Raw genomic sequence first — 21,336 nt, forward strand, 5'->3', positions numbered from 1 at the left:
ATTCACAAGGATTGCATTTCCATTTTTCTACTTTACCTGTCTGGGATTGTGAAAGACCTTTCCTTGTATCTCAAGGGTGGGATGTTAACAGAGACTTATGCTGATGACATAAGGAAAAAGGATAAACATCCATCCCACTCTTGAGAAACAGTTGGGTAACCACTGCGATAGCAGAGCTGGAGAAACTGCTTTTCTTTTGTGTAGCATAAAACTAGTTAAAATACAACCAGGAAGAGAGAGGCCCAAAGGCAAGGAAATGCATCACCCTCGGAGTCCTGTCTGTGGTTATGCTATGACACACCCTCTCTCTCACACACACACACACGCACGCACGCGCATTAGACTTACACATTCTCGTAACTGACATCCTGAGCAGTTCTCAATACACTTTTGACAGCACATGGGGCCTGGCAATTGCTCCAGGATCCCACTTATCTGCTAAGGTAAAAGACTGATTTCTGTTAATATTTTACTTATACCAATCTCTCTTCTGGTATGTTTCTGGTTTGTGTAATCTGCTGCGTAGCTGTCATTTTGAATGGGTTGTGGTTTGCAATATTCCTCTGTTGTATTGAGCTGGGAGTGCTGTAGGTACATGTTGTGGTTTAGTCGTTGGCTGGTGTCTTTTGATTGGAAGCGCGAGTGAGTTGTTTTGGGTCCTCACTATGATACATCAGCCATCTATTGAGTGTCAACCTAAGGAACATTATTGTGATTCAAACATAAAACCATCCTTATGGCATCTCAGCATGGGCTTGACCTGCATACACAGACACACACACACACACACACACACACACATTCTCTTTTACTCACAGGCACTTTATTTACACACTCTCATGGCTGTTTTAAAAAAAGGCCCATCCTTACATGGCTGTATATTCAGTCTCCTTGACTTGAATTTATATGAGGTCGACTTCATTTTATGTAGAGCATAAAGACTAAACACTTAGATTGTGTGATAAGTCAGAATGACAGTTCGAGAGTGAGAAAAACACACTTCCTCTGTGAAACTGTGCAGAGATGCTTCACCTCCTCATGTTTAAACAGATCCGAAGAAGAGTCCTTAAAGGGATAGTTCACCCCAAAATGTAAATTCTGTCATTTTTTACTCAAAATAATTATTCAAATCTGTGTGACTCCTCCTTCATTAAAACGTGAAGATTTTTGTTTTAAAGATATTCGTGCTGATCTTATCAGTATAGTGATAGTGAATGGGGGCTGTCAAGCGGGGGGAAAAGAAAGACAAAAAGCACCATAAAAGTATCTTAAAAGTTCTCTAAGCCAAGCCATATGAAAGTTTGGTGAGGGAAAAGACCAGTATTTTAGTTATACACAGAGAATCTTGCCATATGCCCTAGATTTGAGAAGTGGGGAAAAACGAATCATCTTGTCAGTGAGTCGTTTTCCTCTTTTTCACATTTGGCCTAAAAGATTCATACTTTTCTTCTCAAATTCATCTCATTGACTCAACGATCAGGTTGCTGTTGTTAACAACCAACTGGATTATAAATAAATGACAGCCTAATTTTCATTTTGGTCATTATAAAATCTATAGTATGAATTTCGAAGACTTCATATTCCACAAGGATCATATGGACCTCTTTTATGATTGCTTATTATTATTATTTTTTTCTTCTATTAAATGTCTTATTGTGTTCCACGAAAGAAGAAAAAACTAAGGGTGAGTAAATGATGACAGAATTTTTATTTCTGAGTAAACTGTCTCTTTAAATCCACACAGGTCTTTCTGTTAAATCCATTAGAAGTTGTATAGTCTTGTAGAGCAGCTAAAATTATAACTGTCCAAATGAAAACATAACAATGTTTTTCCCTAGTAATATCAGGCTTGCTGTGCACTAATAATATGTATCCATGCACTTAAACTCCAGTGCTGCTTTTCTGTAAATGGTGAACTACAAGCTCTTTGTCGGTATAAAAACCACTCACGTCTGATTGACCATTACCACGTCTTTTAACGGCAATCCACAGCCCAAACAGCCCAGCATGACCTCACAGGCAGCACTTATTACCGGCACAGAAATTTGCAATGAACGAGTGACTGTGATTTGCTTTTCTTTGTCTCAGATGAGTGAGTCTGTGGATGCCGACTATTCAAAGAAGCACAAAAATTTCTCCTAATTGATTTTATGGGTCAATTACGTATTTTCCTCATTGTGTGGTCAGCAGGGGAGCCTGGGCCGGCTGACTGACAGCAGCCCCACTCGTGTGCAAATGAGTTTGAGAGAAGCAGTAGAGAGATGCATGGAGAGGAGGAGGAGGGGTGGATGGGAGAAGTCCTCTTTTGGATTAGTGGAAGCTTCTTGGCGATCTGCATGTGAATGAGTGTGAGCAGCTTTAGCCGTTACCCCTGCGCTCTTTCCCCATAGTGAGGGAGAGAGACACTGAGAGAGGGGGAGAAGTGCATGGGCAGTTACACAGAGCACAAAGCAAAAGTTTAGGGACAAGTCTTGAGGTACATCACTGTTGCGGATTGTCTGGTGTGGGTCGCTGAGTCTTCAGTTGGTGGTGTGGTGTGGACTGAGCTTTGTGAATGAGAGAAGGTAAGAATCCTTTTTTATCCCATGGGCTTTGCGTGTGTCTCAGCTTCACTGCCCCTCTGATAACAATGGAACCAAGAGCAATGGAGCACTTCAACAGTGCCAAAAGGGGGAAGGGAGAGTCTCATGGCTGCCCGAGAGGACACTTTTCTAAAATGATGTCTTCAAAGTTGGCTTGTTTTGCTCTATTTTTGTAATTTGGGATATTTTCAAGCAGGAAGGAATTGAGGGTTGACGTGCTCTGATGTTTGAAGCTTGGTTATGGTTATTGGTTACCCCTTTTCAAGATGCAACAGGCGTGTTTGCCAATTGCAGCAAGTATAATGAAATGCTCACTCCTTCATATGAAACCATTTGAGTCATTTCCACTTGTGTGCTGCAACATTTTAGAAGTGTACTTTTCAAGTTTTACTAATTTGTGACGAAAATAAACAGGAAGTTGGTGAAGAGTTCAAAATGGTGCCATGATGAGGTTCAGATTATTGTTGACTAGCATGGATAAAATTGGTTTTACATGTTCCTGGGACTGATTAATTGTAAAATTTTGTGTTGAGGTTTTCCAGCATTTTAATTAGATTACTGCTGTGTAACTTTGTAATTGCCATGAAATTAGCTATCAGCTAATGCATGGCAGTTAATGGTGTTCTCCATTTCTAGCTAAAGAAAGTTGTGGTTAAATTAAGCAAAACCGTTCAAAATTTGTAAAGAGCCACATAAAAGACAAAACAGACTTTGGGAACTTTTTACAGCCATTATCAATGCTTTATATTAACATGCTTTTCATCATCTGCATTTCATTATCTGCCAAATGCAGTGCATTTTTTAAGAGATACTGCTGTGGTTTATAGCCATTTAAATGTATATCATGATGATATTTCCCATATGAGAAGAGGTTATGAGAGAAAGCAATAGCATACAACATTCATTATTTTGAGCTGTAGATCAGTTGTTAGCATTTAGCAGTTAGCACAACATAACTGAACATCTTTAAAGTGTATAGGGTGACCAAATGTGCCAAATTCCCAGGACACGTCCTGGCCAGGATTTCTATATTGCCCAAAATATTCACGTTTTGGCTTTGTTTGTGCCCGCGCAGACCAATTGTTGTATGACAAAGTATCATGCAAACTCTAGAGAGCAGACGGCTTGTTGTGCTTGTAAATCACTCTCACGGTACTTTGATTTCATACACCGATCAGTATGCTCAGTGTTGCTTCATGTCCAACACTAATATGTACATGTATTTGTATCGCTTTGACCGTTCTCTGTAGATCCCACCCTCTACCACACCATGTTTGGTTGATTACGTACAATGTTCGCGTGTTATTGGTCAAACGATCATTACCTTCATTAAGTATGATAACAGGAAACCAAAGCCAAGTCCTGAATATTTTTGGCAATATAGTAATCTTGGCCAGGACGTGTCCTGGGAAAATTGCACGTTTGGTCACCCTAAAAGTGTAAAATGGGTGTATGTTTAGCTCTACATTCTTACTTTTATAGCCCTGTGGGTCTTTGTGAGACGTATGAAAACGTATGTGACACATTATAAAAGTAGATGTGTTTGTTTGCCAGTTTCCTGCCATAGGTCTGTTCATGGCAACATTGGGCATTGGTGTGTTTACACCACACATATAGTTGTAGATCAACTTGATATTTAAAATGTTTTGTTGCTTTATATATAACAATATTTCAAAATTGAGTTAGTGGAGTATGTACATTTTTTTTTTCTAGTTGTGCTTGCCCAGGTCTCTGACTCGGCCTATCAAACCAATATCAAACAGATTTAAAACATTTTTTTTTTCAGTGAAATATGAGTTAAAATGACACATTTATGGTTTGGTGGTATTAACATTTAAGCCTTACTTGTGAGGTCTTGAGGAAAAAGAATACCAAAAAGTTTAAGAAACTCTGTTTTATATAATATCTGAGATGCTTTGTACTAAGTAAGAGTGATTTGTGTTTTCTCGCTGTGTTTCTTGTTCATGTCAAGTGAAGATGGGCCACATCTTTGAACAGTTTTATTAAAGAGCAAGAACATACACTGAGCAAACCCGGGGATAAATCTACTTTTATTTAAACACAATATGCAAAGGTTTTATTAAAAAGTTCCAACTTCTTTCCCACTTTCTAGCCCTTTTCTCTTACTCTGTTTGCTTTTCTCAAGCCTTTGGAAGACATTGTGTCTCCCCTCTCTAGCTCCGAGCATGGCTTTATTTGTCAGCTTCTATTAGAGTGCAGGCAGGTTTCAAACAGCATCAAATAAAGAAATCTGCCAATCCAATGTCTGGCTGTCTTCTCTCCCTTTTGCATAAAATTCGCTTCTCACAAAATTCTTACTTCAAAACATTGAGACAACACATACTTTTGAAATTACACAAAGTTCATGTCCAGAAATGCTCTGGCTTAACCTCAAGTCAAAACAGTCTTGCGTAGATCTTCAGGTGCTGAATGGATTGCATGAATGTAATGCCAGTTAGGGAATAAGAAGCCTAGGATTAGTTCCATTTTGGTGGATGGAGGATGTAGGGTATATATATATATATATATATATATATAGCTGATTAAGTCATCTGGACCAGCAGACTGGATCATCAGTTCACGGAGGTTGTCTTGTCTCAGCTGATCAAACGCAGCACAGGCTGCATGCTGATGTCCTACACGTAGTTCTTGACTCACTGAAAATGAACATTAATCAGCTTCTGCATGTGCCATATAATGTTTCAATTCTTAAGCCGATGTAATTGGACAGTGTGACTCAGCAAGGCTCAGGGTTGTGGCCAGGCCGATATCACAGCATGAGAAAGTCTTTAGTAGTCGTGAGAAAACTGTGTTGAGATGAATAACAACTTTGCAGCCTCTGGCAACCACACATCTTCACTTTCACAATGTTGTTCTTCTAAGAAATATTAATGCCAAGAAACTTAACAAAGTGTCAATTTGTGCCTGAGGGGGATGATCATAATCATATTAGTTGCAACCAACGCATGGTGTAGCTTGTTGTGATGGGATAGTTCAACCCCAAAAATGCCAATATTGGTTTGTTTGTTTTTTGTCTATATACTGAAACTTTGTGTTCCTCAGAAAAAAGAAATGTATACAAATTTGGATCAACATGAGGGTGTGTAAATGAAGAAGTATCCCTTTAAGATAAATTCTGTTTGTTTTGGTGTACTATGCATTTGTTTTAATGACTATTCGTTGACCTGTTAATGTGACACACTCATGTATATGAAGCAATCAGAGTGTCACGTTGGGTGCAGCTCACAGTCATTGCCATTAGCATTGCATAATAAAGGATAGTAGACTTGGTATTTCCTGGGAATTATTTACAGTCCCATGTTTTCATACACAAATGAGCAGATTTGAACACACACATGCACACTTCGCATGTGGGTGTGAAAGCAGCTGTGGCCTTGGCTGGGTAATACAGCTCGTCTTCTCATATTTGGGATGATCTCTTCTTATATTCTAGATCTTCTTATATTAGGGCTGTACGATTATGACAAAATAAATAGCTTTGTACCATTGTTTGATGCAACTGCATGACATATTTTTATATGAAGCAATCTATCTATCCTGTATGTTTTATAGTAAATTGGCATTACTAAGTACGGTAGATACAGTAAAATTGCGTGTGTATGCTGAATGCAATTTTACTGTAAAAAGTATAGTAATAAAATACAGTAACTTAAGTAAATAAATGTCACAAAAGATGAATTCAACATTATGTGGGTGTGGCTAATTCTATTAATATTCACATTAATAATTTAAGAGCAAGTCATTTCTTAAATTCAGAATTTTGCCCAACGCTGATCAGCGATCATGTGTATTTGTGGACATAGTGTGATTTTGACTTAGTTTTGAACAATGCGACTGGAGTATTGTCTCCACCAGGACAACTTTAGAGGTTATCAGGCAGATTGGGACCAATCCTCTTATAAAACGGAGCAGTCTCAAGATGGTAATGGTACAAACTACAGAACAGGGATTAAAAGAAAAAAGAAAAAGAAAACCTTTAGTGCAGTAGCACTATCCACCCCCTGCTGCTGCTGTGCTCACTAAGTCAGATGGCTCATCCTCCGACCGAGCCATCTGACAGGTGTCCGTGCCTCAGTAGTTAACCAGTGCTGTGTGAACTGCTGTCTCTGTGTTGGCCGCTCTCGTGAGTGAACTCAATTGGGCCGAACAAACTGACATTCCGGCAGCAATCCCATTTCTGCTCTGGATTGCTGTTTTTCCACTGCTGACACTATGCTGCATGAAGTTCATTGCACATTGGGGGTACTTTACATATTCATTTCCATTTTGTGAATGCAGAGTAAACCTTAAGATAAAATCAACCTCTTCCTGACCCACATATCAAATGTTAACAAATTAATCTAACGTCTCATTTCAGCCCAGAATGGAACCACAATTATGGACAGTTCTCAATTCTTCTTCCTCATTATTTCAATTCCCCGTCTGAATCGATCTGTGCCTCACCTACATTTGCCTCCTGTCAGTCATCATAATGTGTATTAATCTCCAGCTGCCTGCTCTGAGCATGCTCCCAGCACACAGCTCTCTGGCTCATAAACAAGCCCAGGCAAAAAATGAACATCTTTTCCTCAAATTAATTGCAGCGGTGAATTGTGCATTATGCTAGCACATAGCATGTCAGGAAACTTGAGCACTGGATAAATGTCTTCAAAATAGAATCTCAGTGTAAAAATGCTTGAAGGAAACTAACCTAACCTGGTCCAGGGCTTTTTTTGCTTCCTAAGCCAGGCCAGTAATTTCTTATCTTCTACAAACGTTTTCACACACAAAAAATAAATAAATAAAAATAAATAATAATTTAAACAGTTTTGTTATCATTAACTAAATGTATTAAAATATTTATGTTAATTAAAAAAAATGCTAAAATAAAATGAAAATATTAGATGAAAAAGTTAAAAACTCAGTTCTGAAATAAAAATAAAGCTAAACAGAAATATAAAACAATAACAAAAACACATAAAAAGTACTATTAAATGAATAATAAATAATATAATGATGAATAAATAATGTAATAAAAAATTAATAAGACTACACTAAATACACAATATCATATAATAATAATATTATATCATTTAAATAATGATTTAATAATAATAATATAACATTAATAATTATTATTATATATTTTTACACACATTTTTTTTCCTTTTGCATTCATTTTCTTTTGCATTCCTTTGATACCTTGCACAAGTTCCATAGTGTCTTGTTTGTAATTTTTCGGTTTCAGAAGGGTCCCCTTGGTATGCAGAATTATATTGTCGAAGCCTTTCATACACAAACTGCAGGGACTCATTTTGGATAGAGATTTTTCTAAAGAAAAACCTCACTGTGTAGTATTGTTTAACTGCTTCCTGAGAGGTTCCTGTATGCTAACACTTGTGGGTCTCTCTCTCTCTCTCGGCAGACACGGTGCAGGAGCAGGGCCTGGATCTGGAGCCACCTGTCCGGATGGAGGAGGAGAAGGAGGTGATGGAGGAGAGGGAGGTGGATGAGAGAGTGGTGGAGATGGAACATCCTCTGCCATGCCTCAGTGAATCTGACACGCAAAGAATTATCAAGGGCAGAGATCTTTTCGGATATGTCGGCATTGAGGCAGTGTTGGACCAGATGAGACGCAAAACCATGAAGGCTGGCTTTGAATTTAATATCATGGTTGTTGGTAAGTGGAGCATTGGTCTTGCTTAAGTTGGAATTTTGAACAGTTTTTTTTTAGCAGGATATGTCCAATTTGTATTTGAACAGGAAAAAATATAAAGCCTTTAAAAATACAAAGCCCTCAATCCTGGTTCAGAATAGTACATTGAAATGTCAAGTGGCAGGCATAACAGTTTGGTCTAAATGACATAATCTTGTTTTCTCTCTTCCTAATGTGTGAACGTTAACTCGTTTAGTTTTTACCTCATGAGCTTAGTTGGGATGTAGTGACGATTTAGCCTAGACTGCAAAGATGAAAATAGAACAGATTTGAGGTGTCAAATCAGGTGAAAAGTCCCAAGCATCAATAGTTGAGTATGGTTGTCTTTGAAGGGGGCAGGAAGACTGTTCAGCTTCTAACAGGAAGCACAGACAGGTGAAGAGGAAACGGTGCTATTGCCTGTTAAAGGAAATGTTTAAAACTCTGCTTTTTTTCAGAGACTGTTATTTAGAAAAAGCTTGTTTAAAACAAATATACAAAGGTAGTAAGTAGGATGGATGATATAGCCAAATTATTCTGCAATATTTTAATATCACAAAACATGATGTGTGTGCATGTATGCATTAAAGTGATGAAACTGACAGTATATACTTACATTTTTGCCAAGATTTGGTATACTGTTCTTTTGAACTTTTTATTCATCAAAAAAATCACGTCAAATAATATTGATATACAGAATTTTTTTTTTTAAATTATAAAATGTTGTATTGATTTACGATATTGATAAATGATATAGGAAATGTTTTTTACATTTTTTTTTTTCTAGTCTTAAGTCACAGATTTTATGCCAGGTTACCAACTTGGGAGCACCCTCCCAAATCCCCCTGTACATCTAGCAAGAGAGGGGGTAAGCATGCAGGAAGGAGGAGGAACAGGAGGGGGTGTTGGCTGAATGTGGGCCTTACCTAATTAAATGGCAAAGGCTATTGTTGTGTTTTCTGTGGGCTGGGAGGTAGGGCAAGGCTGGAGCCGAATGTGGCTCAGAGTGTTCCCCAACTGGGCCAGCCAAGGGGATTTATGATGGCTGTAGCATCACAAATTCAAGGCCATCCAGCTCTCCAGTGAGAGCCATTCTTCCTTTCCACTTCTTTCATTCCTCTATTTTTTAAACAGAGTTGCCAGGTTTTCCTCACTCCCTTGCTTGTGCTTTCTTTGCCAAATCCTTCAAAGGCTGTGAGTCTCACGGAGCATCACAGTATCAGTCGCTGTTCCACAACGATGTCGGCAAAACAAATGAAAGCTGAAGTGTGTAGTTTCTGCACCACTTACTTCACCACTAGCTTTCTAAACTATTCTTCCAAAACGGTCTTGAAACCCCATTCCCATCTGTCTTTGTTCGGACATTCTGGTAGACCCATCCTTGGAGCATTAAGTCTTTCCTCTTTTTTTTTTTTTAAGAGTTATACAAATTCCCTCAACAGTCTCATTTCCATCTGAAAGGACAAGTTCGCTGAATTTAAACAGCTTTTTATTGTTACAGTGTCAGTAGTACATGTAAATGTCTCCTGTTTTGTCAGCAAAGCACGTCATCCAGTAGACTTTTGACATCTTCAAGGTTTTTGTTAAAACTATAGGTTACATTTTTGTATTCCCACCCACAGACAATTGGATCAAGCCCCAGAGCATTATGGGTGCTGAAGTTTCCCTGTCTTTTGGGCAAAAGGCAATGCCACATCCCCTTTTCTGTATTCATGTTGCACTATTTTTATTTTATTTTATTTATTTATTTATTTTACTTTCCTACTGCATAGACAGCCGAGTTTTAGTAAAAGTTTGTCTTGCCAGTTGTGAACTACCCCTTTAAATTAAGCTTTGTATTTAATTGTATTGTATTTAATTTAATAAAATGGCTGTAATTATAAATAAATAATAATAAAATAATAATAAAATGTGGATAATTTCACATTTTAGATACCCTATATACACAACATTAAACAATATTTTCACACATTTGCTAATAAATTTTAAAATAAATAAATATTTTAAAAACAATATCATATTCACACAATACTGCAGTGTTTTTTTTTTTCTTACACTTGTGCATAATAAACCGTTATAAGGATTAAATAATAATGACATCACTTACATTAAAACATCAGTTTTAATGTGATGTTAATCTAACAAAAAATAAAAAGATAAAATCTTTATTAGGGCTCAAGCCCGAAGGGGCGAAGAGCCCTATTGTTCTTCTAAGGATTATTCTTGTTATTAGGGCTCAAGCCCGAAGGGGCGAAGAGCCCTATTGTTCTTCTAAGGATTATTCTTGTTATTATTATTATTATTTTTATTTTTTATTAAACCTTCCGGGGGTTTTTGGGGGCCTTAACATGCTCAAAAACTCTTGAAAATTGGCACACACATTGGAATCTGCGGCCATCAGGACGCCGCAGAGGCTGGGACCCGGGCGTGGCACAGGGGCTCTACAGCGCCCCCTGGAACACAGTCAGAAATCTTGAACCATAGCTCACACACACTTGCATGTATTTATATGAAACTCAGTACACTTATAGATCTCATTGAGCCGAACAACTTTCACACTTTATGTCATAGGCTCCGCCCAACAGGAAATCAGCTATTCAGGGCTGTTTAAAAAAAGCATGCTCTGGAATTTGAAATACTCCTCTGAGATTTTCAACCCGTTCGCCACGAAATTCGGTGAACATGATCTCAAGACATTGAGGATGAAAAATTGCGAGGGGATTTTTGATATCTCAAACGGTTTGCCCGTGGCGAGGCGTGGAACTTATGGCGAGAAATGAGAAACAGGAAATGTCTAATAACATCCACATACATTTCCTGAATTTGATCAAACTTCATGGGTTTGTTCGTTGTATGATACCGATTGTATATATGTGACTATTAAGAGTCAACGTTATAGCGCCACCAACTGGCAGCAGGAAGTGTGTCATTTTCCAAATGCTTTGAATTCAGCATCTTATTTTTACTCGATTTACTTAAAACTTCATCAGAATAATGACAAAACACGGCCGATGAAAATCTGTTGTGGGGATATTGATATCTGATATAGTGTTGCCATGGCAACGTGTCAAACTTGAATGTTCTGTTATGGTGAGTTTGAGGCAGACAACAAGCTCAGATTTACATGAAACTCAAAACACATATCAGTATTAGTGATAGCTAGACAATGGCAAAAGCTTTTAAAAGGGCGTGAATGAGGCACTCTATAGCGCCACCTTTTGTCAAAAGTGGGGGGGTTAGTTTTAGCTACAGACACCAAACTTGGTACATAAATTGTTCTTATCAAGACGGACAACTTTCTAATTCACAGTCATAAGCTACGATCAACAGGAAGTCGGCTATTTTGATTTGAATGTGTATTTTTGAGATTTTACAGTTGTGAATTAATGAATACTCCTCACAGGGGAAGTACACTATACACACCAAACTAGGTCTACATGAAGAAAAAACATCGAGGAACTTAAATTGCGAACAGATTTTGGTTAGCTGGAACGGTTTTGTCGTGGTGATTTTTTGAAATGACAGTAAAAAGGGAATCATTAATTGTCTTGTATTTTTAAATTGCAGCTTCCAAACACTTAAAAAAAAAAAAATCATACAGAGATCAAATCATTCTGAGGATATATGCATAGTTTCATGACTTTACAACACTGTATGATTAAAAGAAAATAAAAAAACTGTCAGACATCTCAACTCACTCTGTCCCTCTGTTTGAGGAATGTATGTGTGCTGACTGAGTGTGTGTGTGTGTGAGTGGGGGATGGGCATGAGCTGAGTGGCAGACACAATGAGAGAGAGAAAGAGAGAGAGAGAGAGACTTAATCATCTCTTTAATCACCAGAAGAAAAAAAAGTATTTTAAATTGTTATTTTTTGTTGTTGTTGCTAACATTGCTGTTTTCATTACAGCTTAAGAAATCTCTTAGGCCTTATCCTTTTCTGACAGTTTCAGGAATTAAAAACAAAATTCTAAAAATACTTATTTGTGCTGCAAATAATAATTTCAACTCATTTGATACTGACCTATTCCATCCTGTAACATGACATGTATCTACATTTTTAAAATCTCATGGATGTAACAGTACATGTAACAAGACTAAGATGCTTTCACAAATGCTTATAAGTCATTAAAGGATTTAATAACACTGTAAAATAATGTCTAATTTGTTAACATTAGTAAATGCATTGGTAACACTTTATAATAACTGCACTCATTAGTAAATAGTCAGTTCATGCTTTATAAAGCCTTGTCCCAATATTAATAGTCAGTAGTAAGCAGTTTATAAATACAGCTATAAATAGCTTGTCCTTGGTTTGTTAAAAAGGAGAGTAAAGGGTCAGTTATCTTCCTATGAAAAATAAAAAAATAAAAATAAACAAACAACAACACTGATTGATACAGAACTCAGAAATGTTATTGTGGAATTATGATAAAATCAGACTGTAAATGAATTCATACTCCTCCAAGAAGAGTAGTTCACACCAAACTTTTTCAACATGATGCCAATATACTGAAGATGTTAAATTGTGAATGGGTTTAGGATACCTTAAATGTTGTGGCCATAGCGATTTATTAAAGTAACATAAAAAAAATACAATAGTTATTTTACTATATCTTTACAATTTTTCATTCCAACTCTTCATATTTTTTTATATAAGTAGAAGTCATCATTTGAAGGAAGCACAATAAGTTTCATAGCTTTATTATGTTCAGGAGCCAGCATAAAATTAAAACTATCATAACTTATAAATCAAGCTCGCAATTCTTAGTACCAATAATGGCCACTAGATGGAGATATAGGATTACTTTAAAATAATTATTGTAGAAACGAGTATGATTTAAATCATTTATAGAGATCTTTCAAAGAAAAATATGTATTTTATGTATTTTACTGATAAAATGACCCTCACTTAATTAGAATAACATGCTGAAGTATTGTGAAATACTGTATATTAAGTATAATTCTTAATAGGCTTTATGGACAGATAAGTTTTGAGTGACTCTTGAAGGATCAGCACCACATCCTCTTTTACCACTGTTTAAAGAATTTATCTTACAGAACAGTTGCGAATGAATTTGGATAGCTTAAATGGTTTTGTCGTGGTGATTTTTTGAAATAACAGTAAAAAAGGAACCAGTAAATGTCTTTTATTGTTTTAAAGTGCAGCTTCTAAACACTTCAAAAAAAATGTACACATAGAAGACAAGTCATTCTGAGGAAATATGCATAGTTTCACGACTTTACAACACTGTATGGATAAAAGAAAATGTGAAAACTGTCAGACTTCTCAACTGACATGATCTCACTCTGGCCACTCTGTGTGAGGAAAGGGAGGGGGAGAGGGAGGGGGAGTGTGAGGGGGTTGGTGACTGTGAATTTTTGGTGACTGACAGTGTGTGTGGACTGTAGGGAGGTGCTGTCTGGCAGAGAGAGAGAGAGAGAGAGAGAGAGACCTAATCATCCCTTTAATAATCAGGAAAAAAAAATCTGTATTTTAAATTGTTATTGTTTTTGTTGTTGCTAATGGTGGCGTTTTTTTCCTTTCATTACAGGTTAAGAAATCTCTTAGGCCTTATCCTTTTCTGACAGTTTTAGGGATTTAAAAACATCCTAAGAATCCTTATTTGTGCTGCAAATAATAATTTCAAACTTATTTGATACTGACCTATGACAACCTGTGACATGACATTTATTAATCTCATGGATGTAACAGTAAAACTCTTCAACTGACAGATAAAGCTGCAATGCAAGCAAAACTATTTCACAAATGCTTATAGGTCATTAAAATCATTACAAAACACTAATAAATTATTTAAGGATTTGGTAACACTGTAAAATAATGTCTAATTTGTTAACATTAGTAAATGCATTGGTAACACTTTATAATAACTGCACTCATTAGCTAAGCATTAGTAAATAGTTCATGATTATAAAGCCTTTTCCCTTAATAATAGTCATTATTAAGCAGTAATACATCTTTAAATAAATATAAAAATAAGGTGTTACTAAAGTTCTATATATTGTTCTGTGTATGTGATTTCAAAGTCTAGATTGGTCGGATTAACCCTTTAACTGCCGCATCCCTTTAAACTTGATTGTCAGAGGGTTACTGTAAATGCTTATGCCCGCTGGGCACAGTTTTCCCGATGCCACCGGGGTGGCGTTGCACTGACGGCTTGAGCCCGACATCGCTGCTTGCAGCTATATTTAGGGCTCAAGCCCGAAGGGGCGAAGAGCCCTATTGTTCTTCTAAGGATTATTCTTGTTATTATTATTATTTTTATTTTTTATTAAACCTTCCGGGGTGTTTTGGGGGCCTTAACATGCTCAAAAACTCTTGAAAATTGGCACACACATTGGAATCTGCGGCCATCAGGACGCCGCAGAGGCTGGGACCCGGGCGTGGCACAGGGGCTCTACAGCGCCCCCTGGAAGACAGTCAGAATTCTTGAACCATAGCTCACACACACTTGCATGTATTTATATCAAACTCGGTACACTTATAGATCTCATTGAGCCGAACAACTTTCACACTTTATGTCATAGGCTCCGCCCAACAGGAAGTCAGCTATTCAGGGCTGTTTAAAAAAAGCATGCTCTGGAATTTGAAATACTCCTCTGAGGTTTTCAACCCGTTCGCCACGAAACTCGGTGAACATGATCTCAAGACATTGAGGATGAAAAATTGCGAGGGGATTTTTGATATCTCGAACGGTTTGCCCGTGGCGAGGCATGGAACTTATGGCGAGAAATGAGAAACAGGAAATGTCTAATAACATCCACATACATTTCCTGAATTTGATCAAACTTCATGGGTTTGTTCGTTGTATGATACCGATTGTATATATGTGGCTATTAAGAGTCAACGTTATAGCGCCACCAACTGGCAGCAGGAAGTGTGTCATTTTCCAAATGCTTTGAATTCAGCATCTTATTTTTACTCGATTTACTTAAAACTTCATCAGAATAATGACAAAACACGGCCGATGTAAATCTGTTGTGGGGATATTGATATCTGATATAGTGTTGCCATGGCAACGTGTCAAACTTGAATGTTCTGTTATGGTGAGTTTGAGGCAGACAACAAGCTCAGATTTACATGAAACTCAAAACACATATCAGTATTCTTGATAGCTAGACAATGGCAAAAGCTTTTAAAAGGGCGTGAAGGAGGCACTCTATAGCGCCACCTTTTGTCAAAAGTGGGGGGGTTAGTTTCAGCTACAGACACCAAACTTGGTACATAAATTGTTCTTTTCAAGACGGACAACTTTCTAATTCACAGTCATCAGCTACGATCAACAGGAAGTCGGCTATTTTGATTTGAATGTGTATTTTTGAGATTTTACAGTTGTGAATTAATGAATACTCCTCACAGGGGAAGTACACTATACACACCAAACGTTGTCTACATGAAGAAAAAACATCGAGGAACTTAAATTGCGAACAGATTTTGGTTAGCTTGAACGGTTTTGTCGTGGTGATTTTTTGAAATGACAGTAAAAAGTGAAACATTAATCGTCTTGTATTTTTAAATTGCAGCTTCCAAACCTTTAAAAAACATTTTTAATTTAGAAAACCAGTGATTCTGAGGAAATATGCATAGTTTCATGACTTTACAGCACTGTATGATTAAAAGAAAATTAAAAAACTGTCAGACTTCTGATCTCACTCTGTCACTCTGTGTGCTGACTCTGTGTGTGTGTGTGTGAGTGTGAGTGGGGGAGGGGTGTGAGCTGAGTGGCAGACAGACAGAGAGAGAGAGAGAGAGAGAGAGAGAGACTTAAACATCTCTTTAATCACCAGAAAAAAAACTGTATTTTAAATAGTTATTTTTTTGTTGTTGTTGCTAATTGTGCTGTTATCATTACATCTTAAGAAATATCTTAGGCCTTATCCTTTTCTGACAGTTTCAGGGATTAAAAAAAATCCTAAAAAACCTTATTTGTGCTGCAAATAATAATTTCAAACTCATTTGATACTGACCTCTGTCACCCTGTGACATGACATTTATTTGAATTTACATAATCTCAAGGATGTAACAGTAAAACTGTTCAGCTCACAGATGAAGACTAAGCTTTAATGCAAGCAGAACTATTTCACAAATGCTTATAGGTTAATGAAATCATAACAAAACACTTTTAAATTATTTAAGGATTTGGTAACACTTTAAAATAATGTCTCAATTGTTAACATTAGTAAATGCATTGGTAACACTTCATAATAGCTGCAATTCTTAGCTAAGCATTAGTAAATAGTCAGTTCATGCTTTATATAGCCTTCTCCCAAAATTAATATTTTAGTAAGCATTTTATAAATACAGCTATAATTAAATTGTTCATGGTTTATATGCACATTTATTTTGAGGAGATTAAAGGCTGTAATCTCCCTAAAAAAATGTAAAATAAAAAATAAAATAAATAAAATAAACAAACACAGAACTCATAAATATTTATTTCAAGATGCAATAAAAGAAAACTGTACACTTGAATTTATATATATATATATATATATAAATATATATATATATATATATATATATATATATATATATATATATATATATATAAATATATATATATATATATATATAAATATATATATATATATATATATATATATATATATATATATATATATATATATATATATAAATATATATATAAATATATATATATATATATATATATATATATATATATATATATAAATATATATATATAAATATATATATATATATATATATATATATACACACACACAATTGCATAAGTTTATATTTAAAAATGTTTAGCAAGTGTACAGCTAATAATAATAATAATGCATTTTATTTAGTTTTAGCTACAGACACCAAACTCGGTACTTAAATTGTTCTTATCAAGACGGACAACTTTCTAATTCACAGTCATAAGCTACGATCAACAGGAAGTCAGCTATTTTGATTTGAATGTGTATTTTTGAGATTTTACAGTTGTGAATTAATGCATACTCCTCACATGGGAAGTACACTATACACACCAAACTTTGACTACATGAAGAAACAACATCGAGGAACTTAAATTGCGAACGGATTTTGGTTAGCTTGAACGGTTTTGACGTGGTGATTTTTTGAAATGACAGTAAGAAGGGAAACATTAATTGTATTGTATGTCTAAATTGCAGCTTCCAAACACTTCAAGGCATGTTTTCATACAGAGATCAAATCATTATGAGGAAATATGCATAGTTTCATGACTTTACAACACTGTATGGATAAAAGAAAAGAAAAAACTGTCAGACTTCTCAACTGACATGATCTCACTCTGGCCACTCCGTCTGTGTGAGGAAAGGGAGGGGGAGAGGGAGGGGGAGTGTGAGGGGGTTGGTGACTGTGAATCTTTGGTGACTGACAGTGTGTGTGGATTGTAGGGAGGGGCTGTCTGGCAGAGAGAGAGAGAGAGAGAGAGAGAGAGAGACCTAATCATTCCTTTAATAATCAGGAAAAAAAATCTATATTTTAAATTGTTATTGTTTTTGTTGTTGCTAATGGTGGTGTTTTTTTCCTTTCATTACAGGTTAAGAAATCTCTTAGGCCTTATCCTTTTCTGACAGTTTTTGGGATTTAAAAACATCCTAAGAAGCCTTATTTGTGCTGCAAATTATAATTTCAAACTCATTTGATACTGACCTATGACAACCTGTGACATGACATGACATTTATTAATCTCATGGATGTAACAGTAAAACTCTTCAACTGACAGATTAAGCTGCAATGCAAGCAAAACTATTTCACAAATGCTTATAGGTCATTAAAATCATTACAAAACACTAATAAATTATTAAAGGGTTTGGTAACACTGTATAATAATGTCTAATTTGTTAACATTAGTAAATGCATTGGTAACACTTTATAATAACTGCACTCATTAGCTAAGCATTAGTAAATAGTTCATGATTATAAAGCCTTTTCCCTTAATAATAGTCATTATTAAGCAGGAATACATCTCTAATTACATTGTTCTTGGTTTAAAAGCACATATATTACAAAGGAGATTAAAGTTTCAGTTGTCTTATAAAATAAATCAATAAACACAACCCAGTTTGATTCAGAATTCAGAAATATTTATTTCAAGATGCAATAAAAGGAAACTGTATACTTGAAAAGGTTTTGAGCGATTCTTGAAGGACTAGCATCACCTTCACTTGTACGATGGTTTGAGGAATATATCTTCCAGATAGTACCGCCGCTCCCTATATGCAGAGTATGCAGTCTTCGTAGAGCACCAACTCCCAGAGGGGGCACCAGTTGCTCAAAAAAAACAAAACAAATATGCGCCATTCTCCCATCCGCGTTCGCGACCACTCAATAGCATTTGAGAAGAAAGACTTGTAGTCACAAAACAATTGTAATGTGTTCATATAGGTGTCAGCTACAATGCACACCTTATACATTTTTTATACATTTTAAAATAAAGTGTTACTAAAGTTATATATATTGTTCTGTGTATGTGATTTCAAAGTCTAGATTGGTCGGATTAACCCTTTAACTGCCACATCCCTTAAAACTTGATTGTCAGAGGGTTACTGTAAATGCTTATGCCCGCTGGGCACAGTTTTCCCGATGCCACCAGGGTGGCGTTGCACTGATGGCTTGAGCCCGACATCGCTGCTTGCAGCTATATTTATTATTATTTTTATTTTTTATTAAACCTTCCGGGGTGTTTTGGGGGCCTTAACATGCTCAAAAACTCTTGAAAATTGGCACACACATTGGAATCTGCGGCCATCAGGACGCCGCAGAGGCTGGGACCCGGGCGTGGCACAGGGGCTCTACAGCGCCCCCTGGAAGACAGTCAGAATTCCTGAACCATAGCTCACACACACTTGCATGTATTTATATCAAACTCGGTACACTTATAGATCTCATTGAGCCGAACAACTTTCACACTTTATGTCATAGGCTCCGCCCAACAGGAAGTCAGCTATTCAGGGCTGTTTAAAAAAAGCATGCTCTGGAATTTGAAATACTCCTCTGAGGTTTTCAACCCGTTCGCCACGAAACTCGGTGAACATGATCTCAAGACATTGAGGATGAAAAATTGCGAGGGGATTTTTGATATCTCGAACGGTTTGCCCGTGGCGAGGCATGGAACTTATGGCGAGAAATGAGAAACAGGAAATGTCTAATAACATCCACATACATTTCCTGAATTTGATCAAACTTCATGGGTTTGTTCGTTGTATGATACCGATTGTATATATGTGGCTATTAAGAGTCAACGTTATAGCGCCACCAACTGGCAGCAGGAAGTGTGTCATTTTCCAAATGCTTTGAATTCAGCATCTTATTTTTACTCGATTTACTTAAAACTTCATCAGAATAATGACAAAACACGGCCGATGTAAATCTGTTGTGGGGATATTGATATCTGATATAGTGTTGCCATGGCAACGTGTCAAACTTGAATGTTCTGTTATGGTGAGTTTGAGGCAGACAACAAGCTCAGATTTACATGAAACTCAAAACACATATCAGTATTAGTGATAGCTAGACAATGGCAAAAGCTTTTAAAAGGGCGTGAAGGAGGCACTCTATAGCGCCACCTTTTGTCAAAAGTGGGGGGGTTAGTTTTAGCTACAGACACCAAACTTGGTACATAAATTGTTCTTTTCAAGACGGACAACTTTCTAATTCACAGTCATCAGCTACGATCAACAGGAAGTCGGCTATTTTGATTTGAATGTGTATTTTTGAGATTTTACAGTTGTGAATTAATGAATACTCCTCACAGGGGAAGTACACTATACACACCAAACGTTGTCTACATGAAGAAAAAACATCGAGGAACTTAAATTGCGAACAGATTTTGGTTAGCTTGAACGGTTTTGTCGTGGTGATTTTTTGAAATGACAGTAAAAAGTGAAACATTAATCGTCTTGTATTTTTAAATTGCAGCTTCCAAACCTTTAAAAAACATTTTTAATTTAGAAAACCAGTGATTCTGAGGAAATATGCATAGTTTCATGACTTTACAGCACTGTATGATTAAAAGAAAATTAAAAAACTGTCAGACATCTGATCTCACTCTGTCACTCTGTGTGCTGACTCTGTGTGTGTGTGTGAGTGTGAGTGGGGGAGGGGTGTGAGCTGAGTGGCAGACAGACAGAGAGAGAGAGAGAGAGACTTAAACATCTCTTTAATCACCAGAAAAAAAACTGTATTTTAAATAGTTATTTTTTTGTTGTTGCTGCTAATTGTGCTGTTATCATTACATCTTAAGAAATATCTTAGGCCTTATCCTTTTCTGACAGTTTCAGGGATTAAAAAAAATCCTAAAAAACCTTATTTGTGCTGCAAATAATAATTTCAAACTCATTTGATACTGACCTCTGTCACCCTGTGACATGACATTTATTTGAATTTACATAATCTCAAGGATGTAACAGTAAAACTGTTCAGCTCACAGATGAAGACTAAGCTTTAATGCAAGCAGAACTATTTCACAAATGCTTATAGGTTAATGAAATCATAACAAAACACTTTTAAATTATTTAAGGATTTGGTAACACTTTAAAATAATGTCTCAATTGTTAACATTAGTAAATGCATTGGTAACACTTCATAATAGCTGCAATTCTTAGCTAAGCATTAGTAAATAGTCAGTTCATGCTTTATATAGCCTTCTCCCAAAATTAATATTTTAGTAAGCATTTTATAAATACAGCTATAATTAAATTGTTCATGGTTTATATGCACATTTATTTTGAGGAGATTAAAGGCTGTAATCTCCCTAAAAAAAATGTAAAATAAAAAAATAAAAAAATAAAATAAACAAACACAGAACTCATAAATATTTATTTCAAGATGCAATAAAAGAAAACTGTACACTTGAATTTATATATATATATATATATATATATATATATATATATATATATATATATATATATATATATATATATATATATATATACACACAATTGCATAAGTTTATATTTAAAAATGTTTAGCAAGTGTACAGCTAATAATAATAATAATGCATTTTATTTAGTTTTAGCTACAGACACCAAACTCGGTA

General features: G+C 35.9%; 1 protein-coding gene across 4 annotated transcripts in view; it reads left to right on the forward strand.

Moving 5' to 3' along the window:
- LOC127948666 (neuronal-specific septin-3) overlaps window positions 1–21,336 on the forward strand; it is a 75,986-nt gene that overhangs the window by 30,291 nt on the left and 24,359 nt on the right. For 2 of the 4 annotated variants that reach the window (XM_052545274.1, XM_052545283.1), the window contains one exon: window positions 8,008–8,262. In XM_052545274.1, coding sequence (XP_052401234.1) covers window positions 8,008–8,262 — 255 coding nt within the window. Of the gene's footprint in view, window positions 1–292; window positions 444–2,386; window positions 2,565–8,007; window positions 8,263–21,336 lie in introns of those variants that run through there. The other 2 variants (XM_052545302.1, XM_052545293.1) reach the window with 2 other exon arrangements.

Source organism: Carassius gibelio, chromosome A3, assembly GCF_023724105.1.
Source record: "Carassius gibelio isolate Cgi1373 ecotype wild population from Czech Republic chromosome A3, carGib1.2-hapl.c, whole genome shotgun sequence".
NCBI lineage: Eukaryota > Metazoa > Chordata > Actinopteri > Cypriniformes > Cyprinidae > Carassius > Carassius gibelio.